Source organism: Halictus rubicundus, chromosome 2 (assembly GCF_050948215.1).
Source record: "Halictus rubicundus isolate RS-2024b chromosome 2, iyHalRubi1_principal, whole genome shotgun sequence".
NCBI classification, from domain to species: Eukaryota; Metazoa; Arthropoda; class Insecta; order Hymenoptera; family Halictidae; genus Halictus; species Halictus rubicundus.
The window spans coordinates 18,973,057-19,000,151 of NC_135150.1; the positions used below are offsets into that span (position 1 = coordinate 18,973,057).

General features: G+C 44.0%; 1 protein-coding gene across 1 annotated transcript; it reads right to left on the bottom strand.

The window, feature by feature from the left end:
* Positions 1-26,907, bottom strand: LOC143362998 (uncharacterized). Its single transcript, XM_076803577.1, has 3 exons — positions 26,037-26,907; positions 52-481; positions 1-8 (listed from the first exon to the last, which is right to left on the bottom strand). Exons 1-3 carry the CDS (start codon positions 26,340-26,342, stop codon positions 1-3), a joined length of 744 nt encoding a protein of 247 aa, XP_076659692.1. The 5' UTR covers positions 26,343-26,907.
* Between the last annotated feature and the right edge of the window lie 188 nt (positions 26,908-27,095).

A 27,095-nucleotide genomic window follows, 5' to 3' on the forward strand; every position in this document is an offset into this window, starting at 1 on the left:
TCAGGCCTCTGAAGGATTACAGTTCGTTGCTCAATAACTCGCAACACGTACCGGGACGCCGTTTTCCTCGAATTTTCCTGCGGGTTCCCCGACAATGTTCGCATTCCATTTTCGGACGAGCGACAACGGCGCGTTTACCGCCATTAATTTCTGTCGCCGAGGAAAGACGAATCTCTTTCGGGGTTGCGCAACAATCGTTGTCTTTCCTTACTTTAATTACACGTCGTTTGTGGGAAGGGTCCCAGACCGTTTCCGACCATTCTAACCTGAGTAAGGTCTTCTCTTGCCCGACGACGACTATGAGACATTCTCGCGGTCGTCGGTGTACAACGTGGGTATACAACGAACGAACAAACAAATGCGCCGTGTTTTTCGCCCCGGACAGAGGGATCTTATCGCTAACTGCGAGTTTCATTACGACTTTCCGGGGATTTTCGGCCGACGAGCCGCAGAGAACGATCGAATTTAGCCTTCCATTGTTCTGTAACAGAACGTCTGCCGCGTGCACGCCTCGGATAATCGGTGACGGTTTTATAATGGCTACGTTTATTACGACACGTTCTTCTTTCTGACTACAATGACTTATTACGACGCCCCGTGAGACTCGGCGGAACTGCGGATGTTCGTAACGTTTGCCATTCGATGGACTTTTGGTCGAGAAATTGGCTAATTCTTAAAGTTCTTCACTGAATGCACAGGGTGGATTAACAGAATAAATTAATTAGATTAAATTAATCTTACATGCGCACACTCATTTTTCGCACCTTCCCGTAGACACACTGGGCCGTTTATTTATGCCAAGGGCCATTATTTTTACTGATTAGGCTTTCGAAAAATCGGAGAAAATTCTAGGATATTAAGTCTGTACGCTAATACTTTCTCTTTGGATAGATTCGAGAATGAAATTTTCGCCTAGAGATAAATGGACTTCTGAATCATATGCAAACTAAAAATTGCAGAATACACATTAATTTCTTTTCTTAAACAATAACTTGAAAATAGGAGAATAGGATTTTAAAATTCTTTTAATGTCTTCGCTGTTTTATATTCTATCTACTCATTTTTGTTATGAATGCACAGAATTCGCAGTCTAGGCATAAACGACTCTGCCCTTGGAGAGTTAAACTTGCTTGTTTATCTTAATAGACGAAGGTGTAGAGGAGACGTGGAGGTCAACAATGTTTTCTGAAAGGGAATCATGTATTTTTACTGGTTTCAGGAGACATACAATGGCCGAGAATATCATAGATATCCCACATGTCCCTCCCGGGGAGGAGGGGGGATATCAACTTATCAGTTCCGATTTCACTAGTTCAATTACCTCTTGATTCTGTAGGATTTTTGGGTGGTTGTAATTCGACACTGAACGTGTTAATTCTACATTGTCACGAAGAGCATCTCTTTAAATTTTCTTCCACCTGTTGCCGAACACTCCGTACGAATGAGAAAAAGGTTTGGTCTATCTCGGAGTGGAATAACTCATTTCGGACAACGAGGGCCCTTGATAACGAGGTTGGTCATCCAAAAGTTCCCGGGGAACAACGGCGGAGCCTCTCAAAACCGTGTTTCGGAGGAGAGTGGTAGGTATTCCACGGATGCTGGACCAGCATTGTTGCAAAGAAGACCGAAGTTCGAACCGCTCTTTTCACGCGTCCGTACGGGAGTTTGTTCGACGCACAGGTAAATAACCGGGAACCGTCCGCTGATTCGATTTATCTTCCCCCTTCCCCGTCAAATCCAATTAACGGCGAATTATCGGGCTTCCCCGGATAATCGGCAGCTACCCGCAATCGAATTCGACGCGTTGCCCCGTCAAACGGTTCTCGACTTCTGCGTCCGATCGTCTTGCGTCACAACGGGGAAGGGGTGGAGAATAAACAATCGTTGATTAACTCTTCGAGTGGCCAATCAACCCTGTATAAACTTCGAACTCGTTCTTGGATAAACCTGCAGCTTGTCACTCGGTCGACATCCGTTGGTCGACCGAGTCCTTGCACTCTTAAACTTCTCTCCTGGGGCTAACCTTAATTAAATTACTCTTGTTTGTTAATTCATTCGGAGAAGTGTTTAAGGCACTCCGGTAGTCAAACAAGTCGTTCCGTTAATTGGTTACTTCGATATTCTTGGTACGGGCACTCTGATCGAGCCAAATCCTCATTTTTGTGGGCTGTTTTATACAAATGAGCAGACTCATTTTTCTTCTAAATACATCAAATCCGCAGGCCCCTAATAGTTTCCAGAAGTCACTCTCACAGTCCCATACTTCGCACAACTTTGAATTGAAAATTGAAATAAATACACTGCATAAAACAGTTGTGGAATTTTTCACAGAAACAAATGGGACTAGATTCTAGGGGATGCATATTACCAAAGTCATCTTCGCAGACTTCAAGAAACAGGCCAATGGATCGGATGAAAAAAGGTGTTCGACACAGGATTATCGCGTTGCTCGCGATAGGTTCTGCGAACCTCCAGAAGAATATTCTAGAGTCTCTCTTCTGTCGCGGCGACGAAGGTAAGTGCTTTTTAAACAGCAACGGGACGAGAAGTGGTTTCCTAGCCCCGAGGTCGGTTTCCACGCTTTGTGGAAACTATGCTAGGCGTGAACACTGCCGCTTCCGGGCCACTTGCGCCGCGCTCGTGAATTTACACGCGGACGGCGCTGCAGAAAGATGCAGAAACATGCGCGGAAAGGTGCACACTCCTCTCGCGGAACTCATGTCAGTCGGAGGAGACAGAACCGGGTCAGTATCGCTTCCCGTTCACGTAATAATACGCTTAGCGTTATGCCGTGTCCCATCGGAACGTTTCGTCGCGGCTGACCGCGCTTCATTGTTTGCCGGTAAGTCAACGGCGCACCGCAAATCACACTTGCAGCTTGTAGCACGTGTTGCACGGTGCACGGTACGCCGCTGATAGCCGATGCCCCCGATTCCGGAGACGATACTGATTTGCCATGGGCGAATACGTGAGCTGACTCTCGGAATCCCGATCGGCCGTGCTGGCTTTCCTTCCCGAGTCCCGAGGGAACGTATCTCGAGCTGCAAGTGGACCGTGGAACGACCATTTTATGCATTTGTCACAGATATTAACCCTTTGCAACTCGAAGTTGCTTTCGGTCCAAAACATTTTTTGACTTACAATATTTCCATTGCACGTGATCTACTTCCCTTTATGCGTATGAAGTTTATTGCTCTATGAGGGAGGATAGATACAAATGTCGAAGCGTGGCTTCAAAAGTTGAGAAAGAAGAGAGATAACAGAGCAGAAATTTAAATGTAATGAAGCGTAAAACAAAGATAACAGAGTAGGAAATGATGGAATCGGGATAAGAATAGGAATGGGCAGAATATAGGTAGAGTGGTTAGAGTAGGGATGAGTGAGTCAGAGAGAGATAGAGAGAGAGAGAGAGAGAGAGAGAGAGAGAGAGAGAGAGAGAGAGAGAGAGAGAGAGAGAATGCGTGGATAAGATAGTTTTATTTTGTTGTAAGTATAGGATATTGTAAACAGAGCCCAATTCTTGGCTGTAAGGCTGAATAAAGCAATATTATTATTATTACTCTATGAAACACACAATAAGGCGAAGAAATATTTTTTTCGGTTCCACTTCCCTATTCTCTTCCATACAAAAATTAATATTCGTGTAAAGATCTCTTCGTCTGGTTCGGTAGGATTTACAAATGTTAAAGAATGTTTACTCTTTGCACTCGGAGACTTTTCTCAAATCAGAAACCAACAATTTTTCAACACGAGAAATTCCATAACATCAAAGTAACTTATTTAATGAAATAAATATAGAAGAATTAAGATGTGTGATTCCGAGTGGTCTTCCAATCTTCTTGCATTTTGCAAATGCTAGTTAATTTTGGTAGACTGAATATATATTAGCGTGAAAATTCATTCTCAATTCTAGACAAACACTTCTGTCTCCAATTTTTTTGGGGCATTTAATGTTAACACTAAACCTACCGACACTTCTTGTACACCTATTCCTACTGTGCGTGGTCAAAATGACCGGTTCATACATTTAAACGTGGATAATAGTCAATTTGATGCTGAATGAGTTAGTAGATGAACAACTTCCATAAAATGACGATACAAAATTTATTTTTATATAGTTGCAATTATATAAAAAATACTGCGATGCTCTCTCCTCGATTAACAAAATTGCACTGTATCGTCCACCTTTGCGGTTTGGATGCATTTGCCATGGAACAGTATTATCAACCAGGTACTGTTATTATTATTTTGAGTTGGCCACGCCACATTGAGAAAAGCCTTTCTTTTATACTGATTGTTTAGGTTTACGAGAGTAAATACCATATATATAATTACCATATATATAATTACCAGATAATATTATCTCGTGCAGTCAAATTGGCCGGCCGTGGTAAGTAGAACAAGATACATATATTTCTTGAAAAAAAAATAAAACGAGAAAGAAATACTGAAAAATACATTGCATACATACTTTAAGAAAAGTTGTAAAAATAAATAGCGATGTGATAATGTTGTATGTACGGAATTGTACGCAGAAGTTAGAAAGGATCAATTTGATCGGCCGTGGTAGGAATAGTGTTAAATGTTTGCAATTTCTTAGATACAAGTACCGTAATGTTTTAAATAATAGTATAACAATTTTTCGTGACGCATTTGAGTCGTCATTCGAGTGCTAAGGGTTAATAGAAATTTCAACTATTGGACAGAGTCAAAGAGATTGAGAATGTGTTATTTGCGGCTTACTGAGATTATTGACTAAGGAGAAATAGACCTCAATCTTACAGTCAGTCACGAGATATAAAGAGGACGTCGACATTTCTAGGTTTGTAATGGACGTTCTACAATTAATGATCAGTAGACTGTGGATTTTTATGCAGAATAAAAATCTGGACATATTCTATACCGGTGATTATTCCTTAATTTTTTTAAGTGTTTCGGAACTCGGAGAAATACCGTAAGGTTGAACCTGAAGCTAAGAGCAAGAAGAATGAGGAATGATCGGGTAAGTCTCATAACAGTTACATTAATGTCACGTTAGTAACAAAGTGAACTTTGCTGAAGAAAGAGCTGACTCCCTAAAGAAAATTTGGCGAAACCGTGCGCCGTAAGAGCCAGCAGCTTCTCTCTTTCAGGTCCTGCATGCAGCTACTGATTATCCCGAGGCTCAGGGAGCAGGAAGAACGGTGAAAGGAAGGGCGACGAGCACGCACGGCACAAACGTAATATCAGGTTAGTGGCGAAGAGCTAAAGGAAAATACATTATAATTTCCCTCGCGTGGAAATCCCAGGAGAATCGAAACAAATGGCTGCGCAAGCTCTCTTGGTCAACCGAATTTTCTAGTTCCTAACGGAGTAAAGCTAGATACAGTCACTCGCAATAATATTCGGACACTCTTAAGCAAATAACTTTGTTAGTACTGTACCATACGACTTGGATATGCAGAGAACTTAATTTAGATATTACTTCTAACAATGCTGGATTAAGGCCTTTAAAGGCTCTAACCACTTCAAAGGTTTTGAGGTCCCCCCTTATACAGGATCCCTTCAACGCACTGTAGAGTGGACAATTTCTGAGGCATTTTCGATCATTCAAAAAGTGTGGTTTTACAATATTATTACTATATGTAAAATTCAGAAAATTTCTACGATGTTCCCTTTCTCCTAACCACGTGGTTGCTTTGCTTATCGGTTGATCCAGCACTGACTGCGAGTGACTCTAAGGGACGCTTGAGTAAGCATCCCACAATCGGCAATTAAAAATCTAAATTACGTCCAAATTCGCCTTTAGCGAGCCGCTCTTTCGGGCCAATTAAAAGTACTTGTCCGAGTTCTCTCGCGCCTGAAAATACTGTTCCGGAACGGACTCGTTCCGCGTCGGGGAAAAACTGGCGGAAATCTGCTCGCGGAGCGCGTACGGATTAAGAAATCCGTCTCGAATAGAGGGAGTTTATTAAATTCCTCGAATGAAAAGCCTCGACGGCTGTGGAGATTTCTTTCGCGGTGGCTCGCCTCAAAGCCAGACCTTCTGAAAGCATTCTTGTGTGTCGGCCGAATGAAATTTGTGTACCACTCACCGGGGCCATTCTCGGCGACCGCTTTCAGCTCGTCGACCGCGAAACAACCTTCGGGAAATTTCGTTGAAAACACCTTATGTCCCCGTGTCCCGCTCCGGCACGACCGAGCCCGGGAATCGAAGCGACCATTTTATCGGTCGACTCGTTACGATCCGCTCGCGACTCCGCGCAGCTCTCTGAAACACAATCGTTCGTTACACACCAGGGCTGGTCGTCTTCCTGGTTCGCAGGTTCCCGATCGTACGCGGCTCGGCTTCAATCGTGCCAGATTGATTCGCTTTGAAGCGAGCGTGATTCTCGTTCGGGACAAAATAGAGCGCTCTGGAATTTGCATCCGCGTACTCCGTTTTCTCAAGCCAATTTGCAATCGGTTCGTATCGACGTTAACAGTGCACGCGGATTCTAGAGTCTGCGACGGCAAAGTGGTTTTTTTAGCTCGCCGATATCGATTCCGGTTGTTGAGACGGCCGGTGCGCGCCGGATAGGTTTACCATCTATATAGGCACTGTTTGCCGTAGTTTCGAACTTGAAGTTCGCTTCAGTTGAGTTCAGGAGGCTAGAGATTCTTCCGTGAAGCTCTAAACAGTTCAGTTCGAGAGTCGGCAGCATCTAAAACAGTTATAGTATAGAATGTGTTTCAAATAGCATCGCGTTTTCATAAAGGAAGTGTTCAATGCAGAAATGGTGCAAGTAAAAGAGAGAGAGAAGGATTACATAAATGTTCTATAGAACACAATAATGTCGAGGGATGTTAATAAAATGTTATATTACAATTATTTTACTTAATGCCGATTGAACCCTTGAAATGTGGTGCTAAATCACACAGACAAATACAGGGTGAGGCGCCAGAAACAGGCCACCTGAATAACTCGGCTGCTATTGGTGTTAGGAAGTAATGCATCAGATGGAACTTGCTTGGTTTCGAGGGGGCATTAATCTGAAGTTAGTAGCTTTTTTGTAGGTGTTCATTTTTTTAAATGGAATGTCCCATTTTCTATACCATAGATCGATAGAGTATCAAAGTCTGGGTATAAAAGCGTCGACCTTCATATGTCCTAAACCTAATAGTTAACCAGATATTACCCAAAGAAGAAAGAAAATAAGTTTCGATAATATCTCGTTAACTATTAGATTTAGGACATATGGAGGTCAATACAGTTTTACTCAGAATTCGACAGTTTGAAGATGGATTAGTGTTTGAATAAAGGAATGCATTTGATCATTTTGGGCTTCAATCGCATTTCGACGCGTTCTCGTCGATCGGTAAAAGCATCGCTCGAATCGTCGGCGACCCGCTCGCAAAGTAAGCTCGGCACAGCGATTTACGCGATACGCGGAAATTCCGCGGATTTTCGGTATCGCGATAACGCGGGGCCCGACAGAAATATCGAGGAAGTATTCAAAAGATGTGGGTGAACGCCGATCGATGCCGCGTTCCCATCGGCGAACGATGCTTGAACGCCGCTCGGATGTTTTCTCGTTGGAATTACAGGACGGAATAAAAGTGCATCGGCGAAATGATATCTGGGATGGCCGAAGGGGGAGGGTAAAAAAAAAAGAGCGAGGTCCGTCGATATCGGTAACCATTGGAGATCGGCCCGGCCGGTACCGGACGCGCAGTTACACGCGTCATTCTCGTTCCTCGTTCCCGTTTCGCCGGGTCAGGCCGATGCGACGCGACGAGCGGAATGGAAATTTTCGGGATTGCATCCGGCGGCCCCGGGAATTTTTCCTGGTTTCCTCGCGAGATCGTTTTCAAAGTCAGCAAACTCCGCTGCAAATTCGTCCGCTGAGCGGCCGAACTCGTAATCGATCACTCCACTTAAAACAAACTTTACTCGGTCCGAGTCTCGAACAAAATAGCAAAGCTTTTCAATACGTATTTTTAGATTCTTGGAATATTTTTGATTACAGTGAATTTCCGCTGTAAGTTCGTTTCTACGTGGAACATTGTATCAGAGAAAGACATTTTCTCCGCTCTCTTGTCCCTATCCGTCTGTAGGTCCCTGGTTTTGGCCATCTAGACGCGAGGGTCACTCACATTTCCAGCGTGCACTGTGTATTTCAAATGCAACTTTCGGCGAGAACCACAGATTCCATCGGAATGTCCCTCGCCAATTCCGCGCAAGGGACTTGCAACGCGACTTCGCTGTATTTTCATTTTGATCTACCCATTTGTCTCATAAACGCATAAAATGAAGAAAATCGCAAGGGGCTGAAAGTTTCCGGAAATTTCATCGCGATTTCGCTTGCCAAGAATTTCCGAAAATTACGTTACTCTTACTCCGGTTCGCCCGGGTCTCTTAACATAATGTTTGCGTGGCACGGGACAGTAATGGGAAAATTACAGTCGTTTCGATCGGAGGGCGACTCGAATCGCCGCCCACGCTTCTCTCTCTCTCTTTCTCTCTTTATCGCGATTGTTTCAAAGGACGCGGTTGAATTTAATATTCGAGCAATTTGCGTCGTATCCGCGCGAAGAATGCAGTTTATTGGAGCTGCAACGACGCTAATTCCCCTTCGGAATCGAACGATCCCGTTCTCTCGCGTCTCCGAGCAATATTCGTCCCATTCGTTGGCCTTGTCGCGTTTTGCACGCGGAAAATCGATGTCTCGCTTCCCTTTGTTTGCTTTGTTTCCGCGTTGCTGCCTCCGCACTGAGGTCAGAGATTTTCCCCGTCGATGCGATTCCAATCTCGCCGATCGTAAAAAGAATGCTTTTCGATCGGGAAAAGAGAGAGAGAGAGAGGGGGGGGGGGGAGGGCAAAAGCAGTGTATCGAACGCGGTAAATAAACGAGAGAAATAAAACCGGTGGAAAATGGAGGAGCGAAGTCGGAAGCCGGTGGGTCTCTAAACCGAGGCTAAAGTATTATTAATTTCTCGACTACTTTGTAGAAAGTAATATACGGAAGGGTGAGTCGCGACGGGAGAAGTAACGGCGCCCGACGTCTTCTAAACGCACTCGGTGTCGCCAAAACGGGATCTCTATTTGTCATTGTCGTCGCTTGAGTGAGATTAACGACGTCACGAGAAAACTATACCCGAGTGTCCACTGCAGTCGCCCCCTAACGTCTTCAACGATTTCCGATACCATTTTTTTTTAATCAGTCTTGTTATATAGAGCCCCTCCGAATATTCCCCGTGCGATTTTCCAACGTTCGTTTTTAGGGGTTGAAAATGGCTGTTGACCCTCCGTGGGCAACCTGGGAAATATCACTCGCAGGGTAGGCAGTTCTATTTTCATTTTCATTGATTGATTTTTGACGTTTCAACGATTATAATATTAAAATAGGGACTTCAATACGTATTCCAGAATTTTTGTTAGATTTTTCGAAAGCATACAACCATAAACAAAATTAGTCGTGGACATAAACGACTCGGGTTGCCCACGGAAAGTGTAAAAAATATGCTAGCCCATGGAGGGTTAAAGGTCAGCAACGAAAACCATTTTATTCGCCTTGGGAACTATTGATTTTAGGAAAACAGTTCAACCATCATTTATCTATAACACAGAACGCTTTTATATATCCACTATATTTTTTCTAGTGATTATTGTTTAGCTGTTGAAGTTGGAAACAATAAACCACATTTTCTCTTATCTCTACGGCTATTGATTTTAATGAAAAAATTTAAATTCGCCGTTCTGTTCGATTTCATATGGGACGAAATTTCGTGTTTTTCATGAATAATAAACGATACTAAATTATACAAACACTATCATGCTACTATAGTATCACGTTTCTGTGCGCGCAAGCAAAATTTGTAAAGTGATACAGCGGCAAGATAAAATACGCAGTGCGCAATTAGCGTGTTTTCGTACTATTAATATGTAGGAGATCCACGGTTTTGATAATTGTATAAATGGCAATATTTAAATATATTTAGGTAGTCGTTCAGGAATTTTTTCACAGAAATTCTTATTGCAATTACACCGCTTCCAATTGAAATTGATCAGAAACTAAATAGCTAGATGATGCCTTTGCACAAGGGAAAACAGCCCTAACAGTTTCATGCCAGTTTTCACCCTCCCGGTGAAAAGGTGGCTAACCAGCCCCGTGTTGAATATTTTCCTGAACTTTCGGTGTCGTCGCTTGTTTACGAGCGGAATTTGTCACGCTCCTCTCGATCGAATTAATCGAGAAACGCAGAGCATGGGCGCGATTACAGTTTCGCAGGTGGCACCTGTTCGAGATTTATGAGAACGATATCGCGCGATCATCGAGTCTGGGGAAACTCCGGGGCGGAAAAGTAATGGGCGAAGTTCTGGCAGCGACCAGTGTTCCCGCGGTTATGTTCGCCCGCGTCCCTTCCCGAGGACGCAACTTTCAAATCACCCGGTGAAATTGATTACGAGACTTTTTTTTCTAATTAATATAATCCGCTAACGAGACGCGACACTGTCTACAATCTACATTGTCTAGAATTTACATCATCTACGAGATGAAGAGGACCTTGCTCGGCAAGTAGATGCACTTTTTCGTGGGCTCTATTCCGGCTCGAAAACCCGGCGTTTTAATTGTATCTCGCGATAACGCGGGTTATAAACAGCTGCGTTTTCCATGCGGCGTGCTGCTCCCATTACGCGATAAAGACAATGTTTGCGGGCGAGCGAGACACGGTAACGTTGCCGTAACGAAAGAGCGAAAAGGAGAGCCGTCTCTCTCTTTCGCTCTCTCGCTCTCATAGTCTCTCTATCCGTTCGTCGTCGTTTAACGCCGGCTTTTCACCGTGTTCGCGAGCCTCGCTTATATTGTTAGGGAGGCATCTGGAAGCCATATAACGGGTATCCCGTTAAAAGAAAGCCACTCTCCCTTTTACGAGCGCGACTGGCAGCCCGCGAGGGCGAATTACGAGCTGGAAAGACACGCGACCGTCAGACCCGCGTGTTTTGAATTTTTTGAAATCCTTCGAAACACTAAGTGTGCTATTCCTGAAAGAATCCTCCCACGGAACGACCGCGGAACGTCGGATTTCACGCAACACTGTGTAGGAGGAACTCACCTGGCGCCTGGACACCAAGCTTTCAATAAACAGTTCAAACGCAGCGAGGCGAGATGTTATCTGGCAAAAGGGCGAGGAAATATTAGGACAAGAACGAGAGGAAAATTACGCGTCTCGGAAAATCCAGGAGTTGGAAGTTAACATGAGTCGTTTAATGTGAATGTCAAAGAAAGCACTGAATCAACTGAATGTCAAAAAATGCAATCTTGACGAGTACATTCGTCATGAGAAAATTCCATCTTGACGAGTATACTCGTCATCAGAAAATAAGATCTTGACAAGTATACTCGTCATGAAAAAATGCGATCTTGACGAGTATACTCGTCATGAGAAAATTCCATATTGACGAGTATACTCGTCATGAAAAAATTCCATCTTGACGAGTATACTCGTCATGAGAAAATTCCATCTTGACGAGTATACTCGTCATGAGAAAATTCCATCTTGACGAGTATACTCGTCATGAAAAAATTCCATCTTGACGAGTATACTCGTCATGAGAAAATTCCATCTTGACGAGTATACTCGTCATGAGAAAATTCCATCTTGACGAGTATACTCGTCATCAGAAAATTACATCTTGACGAGTATACTCGTCATGAAAAAATGCGATCTTGACGAGTATACTCGTCACGTAGGAAAAAAATTTGCACGTGCTATTAACCAGTTAACTGTTTCGACCTCTTTGAAAAATGTGAACCTAAATTGAGTCGTAAAAATGTACCGTACAGCTGTTTTGACGAGTATACTCGTCATGATACAAAATATTGCCATTTCTTCATGACGAGTATACTCGTCAAAAACAGCTAGCTGGTTAAATAAGATTTAAGAGAGTGCGCTGTGTGGTATGGAAGACAGCAGAGAAATAATGCTTAAAAATAATTAAGCATTCAAGGGCACGTTCGAAAAATGAAGCAAAAGAGTGACTAAAAGAACTTTCGGTGGTGCCCTAGAACCAGAGCTGTTCCAGTGACCTGCGAGTGCGTTGAATGCGTTACAAGTGCATTGACTCGCATAGGTACAGGGAGACACGTCCTGCTATATTATATTGCAGGCATTGTTGCATCGGCAGAATCGTCGATACTAATGAAAAGCGATTCCCAAACAAGTGTGCAAGCGGGGTTGAACGCCGACAGCTCGGGGCGAATAAACTCGCGCGAGAGGCCGAATTAGTTTCGAACGCTAACTGGATCCGCCGTTCCGCGTGCCCGAATGTTGTCAGTGTATTCGGGGCAAACGAGCACGAGCACGTGCAACATGCGGGAGCATGAGCGCGAGTATAAGCGCACGCGGCCAAACGCGATTTCGAAATCTCTGTGGAAACGGTGTAACGAGGAGCAAGCAAGCCTGGGTCAGGTTTTCAAACAGCCCCTGGCTGACTGCGCCGACGGCCCTTGCGCAACAATGCGTACACGCCGTGTGTTTGTAATGCCGGCAATAGCGCAATAAAGACGATGTAATAGTCATGATGTCCTCTGTGCCCCGCATCTGGGTCACCAGGATGTTGGTGCCGCTGTAAAGTTTATACGATTCTACAGCGGTTTTCGTGATTTTTTCCTCGCAGCTTTCAGACGGTTATGGTTTCTGCGAGAGCGTAGCTATTTACTAGGAGTTTATTAACAGTAAAACTACCGAGCCCTAAACGAGACTCACGTACATTCCTTCATAATAATAACAGGATTGAATTTATTCAGGTTTCATAGGGTTTTATGGTAAATAAAATTGAAGAGACATTCTTACAAATGTCGCAAGAAAATATTTCTAGAATTTCACGAATTGTAAAAGAAGAAATCTGAAATCCGTCATTTGACTTTGTGTCTAGTTATTTTATTGTGCCTATAATCATTGCTTAATAATTGTGTGCATAATTATTGTGTCTAGTTATTTTTATACAGTAACTCAAACTGCTTGGTTTTAATGTTCAGTTGCTTTAGCACTAACAAGGTAACGAGCACAGCAATTAAAATTGGAAGCCGTTTTGAAACTGGAAACATGGTGGTCACGTAGTACCTAGTGATAATTACAGTGCAGTTTTTAACGTTTTTATGGTAAATATGAAAATGAAAAATACAATAGAATACACAGGTCCATGAAATTAAACATTCTTCGTATACGAAAACATTAAAATTATTAACACAGGAAACGGACTTGCGTTTTACTTTAGTCTCCACAAATAATGGACAGAAAATGTTATGTTAAATGACCAAGAATTGAAAGGACGTGGAAACAAGGTGGTCATAACAACAACCGACATTATGCCAACGATAGTAATTACGAAACAAACATTAATATATGCGTGGAACTATTAACACACGTATATTTCTATATGCGTAAAACAATCTGTCGAGACACAATAGCAATAACAGAGAAATTCGTTTAATAAACAGTACTCGGTTCACATTGATTGAAACTGCGTCAGAAATTGCATACATAATAATATTATATTAATATCATCTACTAAAAGATTCATCCCGTATCATAGACACAGATACAATATGAAACCGGTAAAACGTTTGCATAAATTCAATCATAATATCGCTCACTGAAACAATGCCACGTTCATTTAGTTGTCATGAATCCGAAGATTTTAATATGCGTCAGACTGTACAGAAAGACAATCATAATCGTGAAAACTTGCAACATTGTCCCCTATATTTTCAATGACCTATAAACTGAACCTCCAGCATCCCATACATAATAACGCAATTATATTAATTACGAATAGCCTGCAGATTTCATGCATTCATAATCTGCAATTTGTAATGAATAGCCGAAACAGTAGAGAGATTGATAAAATGTTCGAGTAACAATATATTATAACCAATCATTTAAAATTTATTAACGAAAGAAAAACATTCCAACGTCTGTTCCTAGCAACAAGACACAATTTATATTCTGAATAAAGATTCACGATCTAATTATGTATGAATGAATCGCCCCGCTTTAAAAAAGACATTAAAATGCATTGCAAACCACTGACCACTTATGAGTTGAAGCAATTCGCCCGAGGCTCGATCTGTAAAAGCAAACGGATAACAATTGTAATGCCAATGATAACAGTAATAAACCATGGGCAGGAACAATCCCTTCGCTATATTCGCTACACACAGTGCATCGATGCACACGATGCCGTGTTTGCCTCGGTTTCTGATTGGTTAATGCTGGAGCGCTCACAAGATTTTCTTAAGCGAAATAATTTCGCGAAATTATGCGAAGCGAGAAGAAAACTCGAGCAAACCACCCCCAATAGTGGCCGGGCATGCGCACGTCCGAGCTTCAAAGGAAACAGGTGCAACAAAATTAACGGTGCACGGCTGTTGCACGCAACTCGCCGCCATCGGACGTTCACAGGAACAGAAAAAGAGCTGAAACTGGTGCTTAAGCCAACTGGATTAAAAAGACGACTGCCCTGTCTCAAGTCAGCAACAAAATGGAGGGGATAACTGCCTTCGAATCGCCCACGGCGATCGATCGATTCTGCTTTCGAACTGTAGATCCCCTGCGGCGACACGCTCCTGTATTCGCTTTGAACGCGTACGCGAGTGTGGGTGCACGCGCATAACATTACCTCCAGCAATAAGTACGATTCTTCGCGAGAATGTGCATGCTACTTTTGCATTATAAACTTGCCTAATCAATGATTCACACACCGGTCCGATCCATCAACTTTTCCGAGCTGTTTGGCAACTTGCACCGTGCATCAAATTTTTCTGTTCTTATATAACTTTCCAATACCGCTTCGCAATTTTGTTGCCCAACTTGCAAATCAATTTTTACTGCGACCTATTAAGTAACTCAAATTTTATTAGAATCTACCATAAGAATCGTTCAGTTCGTAATTATTTGGACATTGCAGGTGATCGATTGCAATTTTTTCTAAATTTCTTTCTCACGTCGTGAACTAATTCCACTAAACTCTCAAAAAGAGCCAAGTCGTTTGGTCCACTTTTAAAGAATGTACGAATATTCAAGCGAGTCTGATAGATTGAGGATTTTATACAGGGTTTCGTAAATAGTGAACAAAACTTTAGGATTCCTAAACTTTATAGATTCCTAATGCTTAGGGAAGACTAAAAAGTTATATTAACCCTTTGCACTCGAAGCTATTTTACCTCCAAAAGGAAACATTTCTTCCGACCTAGAATATTTCCCTTCTATATATTTGTTTTCATGTTATACATACGAAAATGATGCAATTTACTCGTACAATACTAAGAATTGTGGCACAAAAACTTTAATAACTCATAAACTAATCTTTAAACTAATCTTTTTGATACAACTTTCTTTCTCTTCTCTAAGCATTAGGAATCTACTCCCAAAGTTTTGCCCACCGTTCACGAAAGACCCTATATACTCATTAACGCTTTGACAGCCAAACTAGAAACCTCAAAAATTCCATAAAATCAAAGTAAGTTATTTAATGAAATAAAAATTGAAAATAATTAAATGTATGATATTGAGTAGTCCTCCAACTTTCGTGCATTTTACAGATCCTAATCGGTACGATGAATACATTAACGTAAAAATTAATTTTAAAACCTGAAAAGTGAGTAGCTGTAGTTAGAAACAGTGTAGAGATTAAAAGGATTGAAATTCTAATATTATTTTTCGTGTTAATTGATGCCGACACAATTTGCTTAAAAATCCGCAGTCTATGTATAAATCTCCGTGGAGAATTTCGAAATAGAGAATAGAAAGATCTTCTGTGTACTTACCGCCGAGACTAATAGATAGTCGAGTTGATTTTGAAAGCGTCGATATCTCGTGTGGCATCGAAGTCGTTGACTCTGCTGGGAGGCTTATGCTTGTTCAGAGCTGTCCGAATCAGTGTGAGAGAGGAAGAGGAGGGAGCCGGTAGGCGTATGCTCGGCGCCAATCGTCTTGAGAACGGTATCGGGTTACGCGCGATTGTTGTAATAATTACGTGTCACTCATTCCTGGCTGCGTACGTGTTACGCTATTATTTAGGCCGCGCCCTGGCTCGCAGACACATTGTCTACCGAGCCAAACGGTCGCGACCATAAACGTCGCCGAAAACGGGGGACAGCTGCTTTCAGGGGACTTTCGTCTCGGAACAATTTACCAGGTTTGAGAATCTGACCCATTCGTCCAGGTAATCGTTGAATTAGTACCTCGCTGCAGTATTTGATTTACCATTTATTACCTTTCCTCCGCTCCGAAAGAAATGCTTCGTACACAGCGCACTAAAGTTCCCAACTAGGTAGACTCTTTGCTTTATATTCTGCGAGCCGAGGGAATTTTTACCGATATAATAAACAGCGTTTATACGTTGCACCGTTCTTCCTTTGCCCGCCTCTTCTGTTCTCGATATCGGCGAAATTCCGACGGATACCGCCATCAAATGCAGAGTGAAAAATTTACTTGGCTGCAAACTTTGCAATTTCATCTGCCCGCGCAATCATCTTACAGTTCACCCGCGCATCGTCCTTTTATTTATCCATCCTTCTTTCTGTCTGCGACGAATGTACAATATTAACCTTTTTCACTGGGGATGACAAATTAATTCCTCGTTGGAATTGGCTATTACTGGAACTTCATGCGAAAGAAAAATTGTCTGCAACGTTTGCAAGACACAGTAGTCGTTTGAAAACTTCTTTCTTTATTGATCTTAGAAAATTGAAAACGGTACATCGACATTCTTAAATTCTTCTAATATTATTATTATTGTTTTAACACTGGAACTACTGGCCCGTCAAAGCGACGGATTCAGACTTTTTCTTTTATAATTTGTGGCTACGGAAATAAAAAAGGACATTTTTCAAATTTTTAAACATTTAACAAATTTTTTTCCATAAAAATTAATCCTGTTATTATCATTAGTCATGTTTGGGGCTCAGTAGTCTAGTGTGAACGAGTCACTCCTTCACTTAATCGTGTCATAGCGCCCATACTTATACAAACTGTACATTACATTTACGTTCATTACGGTAACATTTTTGTCACTGCAATTGTACTTTTCTTTCATTACGTGTTCGTACGTGTTCATAATTGCCGGACGCCCAATGAAAAGATTAACGTTTCACGAAGTAAATTCTTTAATTAGAGGGAAACGCTGTTAAATGAATCGGAGCGCATAAACCAGCGGTTTCGCAAAATGCGGCGCGCGTAACGAAAAATGTAATTAAATCCGAAAGTTTATTCGATTTCGAATTGACTGGACCGGCACTCGGGAGGATTAAAATCCAGGGAAATAATGGCAAAGTGTTAAATCAACGCCGGCGTGTTAATCTCGAGAGACATCGGCCCGACGGTTTTCATTTTGGCATTCGAGTGCGAACGATATTGTTCGCCGAGAACGTAGAGGAACGTTGTTTCGCGCTAATCGCTTGTAAACCGTTAAATCGCTACTGATTTATGGAAGGCACACCCGGGGGCTAAACCTCGCGGCCAAGGTCCTCGCCTATTAAACTAATGCCTTTCTTAGAACCTCATTTGCCGTTTACGATCGTCCCGAATTCCGTGACGTCTAGAAATTCCATTGGCTTCCATTGTGCGCCCTGCCCGAGCGAAAACAACCAACCCCCGCGTTTACCATTGTTCCGAATGACCCGTTACATTATATTCGTTTCACACGTCTCCCGCGATTGGACGATACAATCGCCCGCTTCACGACGCGTGAAGAAAGTCATCTTCCGACGAAGGAAGGGATGATTGCTATCGAATAGGCTCTGTACCCGCACTACCTTCGATTTCCAGCCAATAGCAAATAACATCCGCCGCAATGTGACACTCGAGAGGGGAAACAGTATAAGTGTTCTCTTACCTCCGATCACGAGACGTCACAAAATTAGTAGCCACTATGAAACAGGGTCCTCTGATTTTCCATTTTCGAAAAACAGTTCTTGAAAGAAAAGAGGCAAACAAACAATTTTTCTTATTTTTATTTTACCACGCTAGAGACCGAAGAACTTCAAAGAAATCGGTAATTTGACTTCGAAATGTCACTATTTTGTAAATGGCTAAGATTCTGCGTTTATTTTGTTTCAGACTATAACTACACTCATACTGATCAATAAACTTCATTTTTTTATTTCCGATCTTTAAACACCGATAAATACGTATGCAAAATCCGAATGCAAAAGGTTCGATAGTTTTTGTGAAAAAAATTCTTAAACATTCCCAAAAAGAATACCTCGTTCATAGGGTCCACCTCTGCTCCCAGGCTCCTTCGCGACGTTAAAGAGGGAAAACAGTACTCCCCTGTGTCTCTAGCTTCCGGCCACTAGAAAATAGCATCCACTGCACGATAACGTCCAGCATCCCCCGAATTAACGACGAATCGTTGTGAGAACTATTTGTTTCTACGATGAACAATATCGTGCTCCCTATAGCGGCATTCCTGGCGTTGGTGCGGATGAAATGAATGGTCGTCGAAGCATCGAAAACGTGTCCGTTTGATACAAAGTTCCGGTTGCGCTCTCGCAGCTAGCAGCTCGAGTGTGTCGCCCAAAGGACACAGAAGGACAGATAAACAGAGAGACAGACAGTGTCTTTGCGGGACTCGGCCGCCTCCATTTCGTGAATTATCATCGAGCCCGTCCGCGCGAACCGAGCCAGTCCGGAGGGCCCCGCATTAATTACGCCGGCAGGTAAAACTTGAGCCTTCTGCATTGCGCGCCGGGATTACAATGCATTTTATGCAAACCAGCTCGTAGAATAGCAGTTCGTTGAATGCCGTGGCCGAGCCCCCTACCCTTCCACGTCTCTCCCTCTCCTGTTGGCAAACACTTTTATCTCCCTGCGCGCCTCCCTTGCCCTTTCCCTTCGCCCCTCCTGCTGTGTCACTAGCCCCACGAAATAATAGTAAACGCCACCTAATCCGTAATTGTTTCCAACTGCGCACTGGTTGCGTTCAAACGCCGCTTAGCGCCGCTTGCGTATACGGATCTTTTAGTATCAATTTTTACTAGATGATCTTTTTCAATTTATTATAGCCACCGTTAACTATACATATATATTTGTTACGATATAAGACGACGATGCTTGTTTCTCCTCTTGTTCTTTTGTCATATTCTATCCTTTACCAACGGAAGATACAGTCTTTTCTCGATATATGTCGCAAATACCTCGCTGATAAAAGTTGCAGGATTATCCCCACCGCGGGGTATACCCCGTGAGGGACATTCGAGCTTGAGAGGCCTCGGATGTTGAGGACTGTAAACATAATACGGGTCGGGTACGACGTTCACGTGGATCAAAGAATAATAGTGTCTCCTGGACGATATATGTCGCTAACAAGACCCGTATTGTTGACATATATCGAGAAAACACTGCATTGCTGCTCATCTTATGGTCTGCCGGACAACTATAGGGGACCCATAAACTCTCGGCCCACTCAAGACCAATGCCAACCCTAATAGGTACTCTCATCCGCAATACGTCGACAGCCGCCCCGACCCATCGTCTTATATCGAAAGAAAACTGTATTATGAATTTTATGGATTTCTGAAAAATTGGAATATAAGTTTCAAAAAAAAAAAAGCTTAGAAAGATCGCATGCTCGACAACTGCAAACATTGGGTAAGATCGAAGCAATTTATTTAATAAAATAGAATCTGAAAAGTTAAGATTTATAGTGCTGATTAAAGTCAATCCTCTTACATTTCGTACACCATAAGCTTTAGCACACCCTATCTATTATCGCAGAATTCCAAGATTTATCGATTGAAGAAATAAATTCTTATTTGTTTCTAGTGTCTCGCGATTGATGCAAACAATTTTTATTCCCTGTGAAGCGTCGCAGCCTAGCAACAACGATTGTTAGATGCTGCTTGGAATAAAAATAACATGACCCCAGTGGACCGTTCATCTCGAGAAGATAATTGAAACTTAGCGATGCAAGGTACCTTTTGTTACCAGTTGATTAGGATGTATGCTAGTCTCACGGAAAGATTCTTAATCTTTTGAATGCTTAAAACGCCACATATCTTCATTGTTCGAACACAATGGAAAAAAGATGCGCGTACGATGGGAAGAAAATAATTAAAAACTTTGATAACTACGTAACAGACAAACCATTCAATCTACTCGTTTATAGGGGAACGAAACTTTTCTTCCCTAAAAAAAAGTAAAGTAAAGTAAAGTAAAAAGTACGAACCTTTAAATATTTCAATACATTGCAAACGTTGCAGCGAAATTATTTTAACGAGACGTTTGGATGTATCCAGATGATCCGATACGATATAAGTAATAAAGTAGACGGTTACCGTGCGGCAGCGCGAAAAACGCAGATATTTTTAAACCGGTGGAATTTCGTGGACGGCGACGGTGCATACACGTGCACGGGAGTTGTCGAAGTAATTTACGACAGTGGACGCACACCGACGCACACGTGCGGCCGCAAATTGCGTTCGGTCGCGTGGCGAGCGATCGAGAACGCATCGTACTGCATCCGCGCTGCATCGCGACGCGCAAGTTTTCGAAAGCCGATTAATTCGACGAGCTGCCCGTCTCGAGTTACGATTCCCTTTCTGCCCAATGAATAGCCGATGTACGGCTTCGCGGTTTTCGCCGTGGAATTGCGAACCGAGCTGGCCACGAGCACCGGGGGGATGAAAGAGAATTCACCGACGCGATTGCTTACCTCGGAATAATTATGAAACACGGATCCGGGAGAGTGCGTGCCAATTACTTTGTTCAGAACCAGGTTCGCGTATCTGCACAACATTTTTCGATTCGAAGTAATCTGACTGTTCCTGCAACGAAATTACCTTTGTCTATTCACAGAACATAGCAGCACTTTTGTCGAAAATACAGTGATTTCTCTACACAGGGTGTTCACTTGAAAACTTTCCAGCCGAGTGTCTCGAAAAGTATGAAAGATATTAAAAAAGTGTAAAACCCGTGTCCAAGGATTTCGAGGGGGAAAGAGGGGGACAGTTTTCAAGGCTATTTGAAGGTCAACTTTTTTTATTGAAATGGAAAGCTATATTTTTTATTATGGGATCTTATTGTACGTAAAAAGACCAGGAAGTTTCGTAGGATACTTTTCTTTATCCGCGCACTAGTTTCGTAGAGCGAGGCATTTTACTGCTTAAAATTTTTAACGCAAATCGTTGATGTTTTCCAGTTGTACTAGCACGTACCGTTTCAAAACAAAATTGTCCTCTATTGATCTCTTGTTTATGTTGTCTGTCTTTCAATATAAGATTGTGCTATTTAGTCAAGCGTGAATCATCGCAATAAGAGGTACTATATCGTAGTACAATTAATTGTATAAAGTGTTGTATTCTTTAGAAGAACGAGTAGAAATAATTGTTATTTATGGGGCTGATGAGTGTGCTCGTCGAACTGCTGCTACGTTTAATGAGAGACGTCCTGATACACATGTTTCTCATACGCACGTGTTACAATTACTTGCAAAGTTTAATAAAACAGGATCGGTGACAAATTTAAAAAGAAACCAGCCAAAATTCAGAAAAGAAGTTGATCAAATAGAAATTATAGGACAGTTTACTGTGAATCCTACTAGTTCAATTTTACAAGTTTCAATGGTCACTGGTGTGTTAGTGGGATCTGTGCACCAATTACTTAAACATAACAAGTTTCTTCCTTATAAAATGCAGTTGCATCAAAAGTTATTGGAAGATGACTTTGACTGGCGGATTGAGTTTTGTGAGGAATTAACAAATATGACCAACGTCACTCCTAATCTAATTAAAAACATTTGTTTTAGTGACGAATGCACTTTTTTCTTAAACGATGCTGTAAATCGTCATAATTGTCGTTATTGGAGTGAAAATCAATGGCCGGAAAAAGTAAATGTTTGGGCAGGCATTTTAGGAAATGCTATTATAGGTCCTCTGTCTTTCCAAGAGAATTTCAATGGCAATCTGTATTTAAATTCACTGGACGACATCATTGATCCACTTACTTACTAGTGGCCACCAAGATCACCAGATCTAACTCCAGTCAACTTCTTTTTGTGGGGATACTTAAAGTCTGTTGTTTATAAAACACAACCAGAAAGTGTCAACAATTTGCGTCGCAGAATTGATCAGGAATGTAGAGCTATTCCAACAGACACCTTCAAAAATTTCCGTTCAGAATTTTAGAATCGTCTGTATTATTGTTTAGAAAACAACGGAGAACATTTTGAAAATTTGTTAGAGTTATACAGAAATTACAAACTCTCTCTCGCAGTATAAGTATGACTCGCTTTACTTCTCTTTAAATATCTCCAAAACTAGTGCGCGGATAAAAAAAAGTATCCCACGAAAATTGCTGGTCTTTTTACGTACAATAAGATCCCATAATAAAAGATATAGATTTCCATTTGAAAAAACAAAGTTGTCCTTCAAATGACCTTGAAAACGCCACCCAAATAAAAAACTGACACTGCCCCCCTCTTTCCCTCTCGAAATCCTTGGACACGTGTTTTAAACTTCTTTCTATATCTTTCATGCTTTTCGAGATATTCGGCTGGAAAGTTTTCAAATGAACACCCTGTAGATGTCGCCAAGGTCTCGATGATAAACGTCGCGGAATTATCCCCACTACGTCACGAAGCTCGAGAGGCCTCTGACGCCGAGGATTGTGAACGTAACACGGCTCGGGTATGTCTCCTGGACGATATATGTCGCTGGCAAACCCGTGTCGTTGACATATATTGAGCATTCGCTGTATTCTCTATTTCGTTGGCACTGTTCACGTTCAGAGTCGCCGGATTAAGACTTCTCTCCCACTCTACCCTTCCCGTCAAGACGAGTCAAAGACGTCTGCTCGTGATATAATCGCGCCGTTAAAGGGGGGAAAGGAAGGCCGTGGCAAGCGGAAACCCTAGTTCTACGGGTATTTGATTACACGCTCCAATTCGACGGGCATGCGTCGGTCTGGATGTCTGTCTGTCTATGGAACGTGTCGTTATACATATTGCGTCGTCGAAACAGTATACGGCTAGGAGAGGCTGCTCGAACGCGATACGTAGAACGAAAAGGGAAAGCCGTCCGGCTATCGAGTATCTACCGTTCTCACAAATCTTCGGTGTCCCTAATCCACGTGGCGGGCTGCCCGCGAATCGAAAACCTGCGGCGCCACAATAAAATAGGAACCGATGAATGAGCAAATACTACGTTCGAGCGGGGTAGTACGGCCTCCATTCAGCCACTGGGGAGACCATATTGCTCTCCCACCTGTTATGTCCGCCGGCAGTTTATCTCCCCCTTGCTCCATTAACCCCTTATAACATCGAGCTAGACTCGTGGCGAATACTTGAAACCGAATATATTAACACATTTTGTGGCGTGGAAGTTTTTCGAATTTATTTTGCTCGAATTTACATCTATGCCTCTGTTCTCGATATTGAACCGTTTGAATCGATAGTTTCCACATCGAAGTACAGAGAGATCGTAGAGATCGAGAAATCGAAAATTTTGAAATGGTGGACTCTTTTGGTATTGAGCGAGCTGTATGCGAAGTGAATCACGGAATGCAGATTACGTTGTTCTGCGGGTCGCGTGACGGTGCGGAACAGTTTCAAGGATTTTAAATAGCATCCTCCGTGAAACGCGGCGTTTCAAACGAACCGAATCGCAGAGCGGGGCGACTGCAACGGTGCAGCGATGCACCGTGCCCCCGGAAAGACGTTGACGCTCGCTGGAACCCCGCCGGTGATGTAGGTGGGCACCTAGGGCAGCGTTCGAGAGAGGGGGGATAGCCGGCTGTTATCTAAATTACTCTATTTTCTCGAGGGACGATCGCGATGGATTTTTTTCGATCGTCTGGAACGCAGGCACCGAGACGAGGTGGGTGTTCCGGCTGCTCCACACGAGCCCCCCTTTTCGTCCACGATTCTTCTGTCTCCCTCTTTCTCTTCCCCTTCCTCTACTCCCATCCGCTTCCCCTCGATCTCATTCTCGGTCGACGCGCCTCGGAAACGTACAAGTGTCCGATTCGGGGCACCGTGGTACTCTAAACACGAGTCATATTTAATTTCGAGATACCGATCGGTGGGCACGGCCAGCGACGCGTACGGGACCCCGTGCGATCGGCACGAAGAAGAACGCCCATGGGACAGGCCGAAGTCGAGAATACCTTTCCCGTTTACGATCACGATTATTGCACCCCGTACATTATACCCCGCGCGAGCATAAACATTTGCCGTTTCTCGCGCTGGCGGATCAGGCCTGGGATAATCCCTTTTATTGCGAAAATAATCGTTAACGGCCGTCGCGTCGGTGACCGGGCGAAGTTAACGGTAACAATCGACCCCCTGTACCGTCACGGAAAACTCTGGGACAGAGGTTCCTTACCTGAGGACCCACTGTTTCCCTACGCTAGCGATCAAGAGACGGGGCCGATAATCGGTCGAAGTTCAAAGAATCGAGGTAAATTAGCCTTTGCGATTTATTTTACGGTTACACGGCGATTACCAACCTTTGTCGTTCGAAACCTCCTGCAAGCAAGGGAGATTTAAGTCTGTTGTACATACAGCGAAACTTCGATTATCGAGATCATTGAGCTCTTTGTTGCGTGAATACTTTTCACAAAGAAACAATTCGATCTAAAACAATCCGTATTGCACTACAGTGAATTCTCGATTTATGTCAACAACACGGGTCTTGTCAGCGTCGTTTATCGTCCAGGAGGCATACCCGAGCTGTGTTATGTTTACCAGCGTCCGAAGCCTCTCGAGCTTCATGGCCCCTCACGGTGTTTATCCCACGGTAGTGGGGATAATTCTGCGACGTTTACCATGGCGACATATATAGAGAAATCACTGTACTCGATTTATAGATATTCTGATGATTTAGTTTACTTTCCGGTGGTAGGGAAGTAAAATCTTATGGAGTTTCAACTACAACTGGAAAAATATTATATGAATGTGGAATTAATGGTTGCACTAATAACACTGAAGGAGAATCGTATATCGAACGAGATATTCTGTACTCGATTTATTGTACAACTCGGACTTCGTTCAGCATAGAAACTAGATAATTATTATCCGAACACTTATGATGTAGATGTTAGTACGGATAATGGAACCTCTACTGTGAAAGCAACGTTGAGGAATATGTCTGGAAAACCCCTATTCTTTCAAGGTGTCCAAGCGCACTGGTCCATGGCAGTTAATTTACACCACAAATTCAAGGAAAATGTACATTGTACGCAAGCCGAGATTCCTAGTAACACAAATCCCGCCTGGCATGTTGTTTCGTACTTTCGATTGAATCGAACGCAGCGATCGTTGCCGGATACATTGTACTCGAGAGACTTTAATGACTATTCGCGTCCTCCTGGAGATTAATTCTAAAGTCAGGCCGTAGAACGTCTTTCTCGCGAAGCTAGCTGTAACGCGTCGCGAGTGCACCGAAACCTTGGGGATCGGTGCGCGTCGGGTCGCACGGTTGCATGCACGGTTCAGCGAGGTAAACGCGGCGATCGAGGAACAATGCGGCGCCCGTTGGATCTTCAGGATGCATCTTCCACATGGAAAGAAACTCGTAATAATCGTGGTAGGGAATCGGTGGGACGTTCGCCGCGAAAGTCGATCGCGAACGTTCGTGAAAACGAAGTCGGCACATAGCATGCGGCGTCGGCGTCGGCGGCGTTGTGCTTACGGCCCGAAAGGCTTACCGTAATTCTCTTCTCTCTCTCTCTCTCTTCCCCCTATCAGCGTAGTGCCCTCTGCCGTCCTGTTCCCTCCTGGTAGTAAACTCATGGCTTCTCTATCTCGCGTGAGTCGGTACCCCTTCCACGCCGTGTTCGGTGTGTGCAGGGGTTCCCCCCTCCCGAGACAGACGAGTCGAGCAGGTAACGTGCCAACGCCAGGCAATGGCGCCTTGGCGGCTGCACCTGGGCTAACCGTTCGCCAGGTGAGCAAGCTTGTCGATTGGCCGAGCCGCGCAAAACCGGCCGCTGATTGGCCGGTGCCGCGGTTCCGCCGGCACGGAACTTTAATCTCGTTCACCGTAGGCGCGCTGCTGTTCAGTTCAACTTACCTTTGCCGCACGGACGGACGGACGGCTGGGGCTGGCCACGCAACCCGCGCCCGGACATTCCACGAGAAACGAGTCGTCGTAGCCGTCCTCGTCGTCGTCGTCGTTGTCGTTGTCGTTGTCGTCGCCGTTCCGTCTGCTCGTTTGCGCGATTCGTAGACCGGGACGCCTACAGCCGCCGCCTGCACTCTGCGCTGGCACAGAGCTTGTCCTCGTACGGCTACTCTCTTCAGCTGTCTCTCTTTCTCTCTTTCGCGACGCAGTTGAGTGGCGTGCGTGGAAACCGGTGCGTCGCGGTCGTCGATCCATGGATCCCGTCCCCGCGCCGCGGACCCGTTGAAAGATCGACGTCGCTCGGCTTAGGAGATCGCGTCCCCGCGATCGCGTGTATACTTGGCGTGTGTGCGCGAGTGAGACAGTGTGTGCGAACGCGAGACCAACGAGCAAGCAAGAGAGAGCGCGTTTCGCTCTCCCTCCCACCCGCAGGATTGCTTGGCAGCCCGTCGTCCACCTATATACCTGCGGTGCACGTAGATCGTGTACAAGCGGGACCCCTCTTGCTTGCCCTCCCTGCCTCTCCCCTCCTCGCTCTCTACCGCCGTCTCTACAGCGCGTGTTCGTGATTGGTCGGTGCGTGGCATTTTTAAAAAGTCGTCCGCCTGCTTCTGTTCGCCGTTTCGCCGCACCGGAGAAAGAGAGGAGGAAGACACACACGCATCCGGCAGGGGGCGATGTCGCGAAACCGCCAGTGAGAATCGATACCCCCGTATCCGATGATCCAGGCTCCTCCGTAGATCCTCGCCGAAGATCGCAGCGACCCTGCGGACGCTCTACACACCTGGAATTCCGCGGGGTACTTTGTTCGGCCTCGAACTCTCTCGCGGCCAGGTATTCCGCGAGGGCACACGCGTGCACCGGCAGCCCCCTCCCCCGCCCCCCGGCCGGCGAAAGCACGGGGGGACCGGCTTCGTCGGCTGTTACTGTTTGCTGCCGCGGAACCGAGCGAAAGATTCGCTGGCGGAAAATTCGAACGGGCTTCGCAGGAGAGGAAAGCTCGGCGCC

What these genes read in the sequence shown, in the direction of transcription:
- LOC143362998 (XM_076803577.1), bottom strand. Translation starts at nt 26,342, where the DNA reads ATGGATCGACGACCGCGACGCACCGGTTTCCACGCACGCCACTCAACT. An exon ending in CGTCCGTCCGTGCGGCAAAG is followed by an intron (nt 482 to 26,036) that starts GTAAGTTGAACT and finishes GTTCTGTTACAG; the next exon opens with AACAATGGAAGGCTAAATTC.